The sequence below is a fragment of the Vairimorpha ceranae genome (genome assembly GCF_000988165.1).
Source record: "Vairimorpha ceranae strain PA08 1199 chromosome Unknown NODE_87, whole genome shotgun sequence".
NCBI lineage: Eukaryota > Fungi > Microsporidia > Nosematidae > Vairimorpha > Vairimorpha ceranae.
This window is the reverse complement of record NW_020169382.1, coordinates 13166-14920: the sequence shown is the minus strand read 5'-3', so window position 1 is coordinate 14920 and position 1755 is coordinate 13166. Positions and strand designations below refer to the sequence as shown.

Below are 1755 nucleotides of genomic sequence, written 5' to 3'. Positions count from 1 at the left end.
TTTCTGGATTCTCATTTGGCTTTCCAGATTCTGGATTCTCATTTGGCTTTTCATCTGCTGGATTCTCATTCGGCTTTCCATCTGCTGGATTATCCTCTGGTTTCTCAAATGTCGATATATTATTTGATTCATCTTTTACGTCAAAATTGGCGCCAATTCCTTCAGCAGTAACAAAAGCCTGATCATCAATGCTTTCTAATTCCTTCACCTGTTCACTTTCCTCAGTAGCTTGAATTGGTATTTCACTCGTTTCGTTTGTAGTAGCCGTTACAAAAAGTATGTTAAAAAGTAATACTGGAACGATTATTAAACGTGAAGTCATGAGGGGTAAAAAAACCGATTTATTGTATATTTGTTTTTTAAATTATTGTAAACAAAAATGTAAATTAAAAAAACCAATTTTGTATTTTTTTAGATATAAAGATATTTTATGCGGTTTTCAATTAAAAATTTTTAATAAATAACTTATTAATTTATTTTTTGTTTGTTATTAATTTTGTCTTTTGATAAATAAAACATATTACCAAACTAAACTTTTTTAATGTTTTGAACTATTTTTTGATAAAAAATAATATTTTATGTTGATTTTAATTAACATTTTTTCGAATTATTTTTCTATAAATTTTTATTTCTTCGGTTTTTCATCTTATAAAAACCATCTCTAAAGGTAACATGTATTATGAATATATAATTTGAAATGTTAAAATATTTATTATGTGTAAAATCTACGCACAACAGTAATATAATATATTAAATTTGCACCAACGTATTTATTATTTAAAATTTAAAAATATAGGAAGTTTTATAAAAAATTATAATCTTACTTTTCAAAAAATTGTAATTAAAACAAGAGGGAAAATTTTTAAAATGTAAACAAACAAATGTAAACTATTGGTTATGAAAAGTGCATAAATACACAGATTACAATATACTGAAATTTAAATAATTTTACTTAGATTATGTTGCTGTAACTTTGCAGTTCTTACGCACCATAACAATTCAAAAGAATTTAATTTTTTATTTTTTTGATCATTATTTATTCTAGTAAAAGAAAAATAAATACTTTTTAAACACTTATTAAATGTCAGTTGTGATGTAATATTTGGCAAAGGAAAAATGCTTTGTCAGCTAATTAAAACTCTATTAAAAAATAAATTTCTTTTTAATTCCCAAAATAGTAATTGTCACGCGCTTAGAGAACAACTATGTTTAAAATTCTATTTTTTTCTCTACTTTAAATTAAATAATCTAATAATTAAATTTATTTAGGTATAGTTTTATGTCATGTTAATCTTTCTTAGTGTGCGGCATCGGATCGCTTCTCGAATAGCCTTTACTCGCATGGCAGTTCAACCTTCACTTCTTCGAAGTTTTCTACAGAAGTTAAACATCTCCTGCGACTTTTTATGATCAAGCTTTCTAGTGTCATCTTGAGTACTTTTGGCTGTACATAAGCCTGGATTCGGTCGTCTACTCCGATTTGGGTTCTCTACTGCTTATGGAACTTTGTTACTACATTGTCCATGTCATAACGTATGGGATAACTTCTGTCTTGTATTTATATAAAGATCCTGTATGGTTGGCTAACAGGTCGTACTTATGATTATTCTCTACCTCTATTGTTCTTAACTTATCGAAGGAAGTTATTCCCACTTTAATTATGAAAATTTCTTTCTTGTTTTTATTTAGTATAAATATATCTGGTTTATTATACTTTATTTTAATTTCATTTTGGATTCTAGAATCCACCCTGGT

At 26.4% G+C, this 1755-nt stretch overlaps 1 protein-coding gene across 1 annotated transcript; it reads right to left on the bottom strand.

Annotated features, from left to right (window-relative positions):
• AAJ76_8700014599 (hypothetical protein) lies at positions 1-322 on the bottom strand (the record flags this gene model as incomplete). The annotated part of the gene is made up of 1 exon (XM_024476558.1): positions 1-322. A coding segment is annotated over one exon (322 nt), but the record flags the coding sequence as incomplete, so codon positions are not given.
• Between the last annotated feature and the right edge of the window lie 1433 nt (positions 323-1755).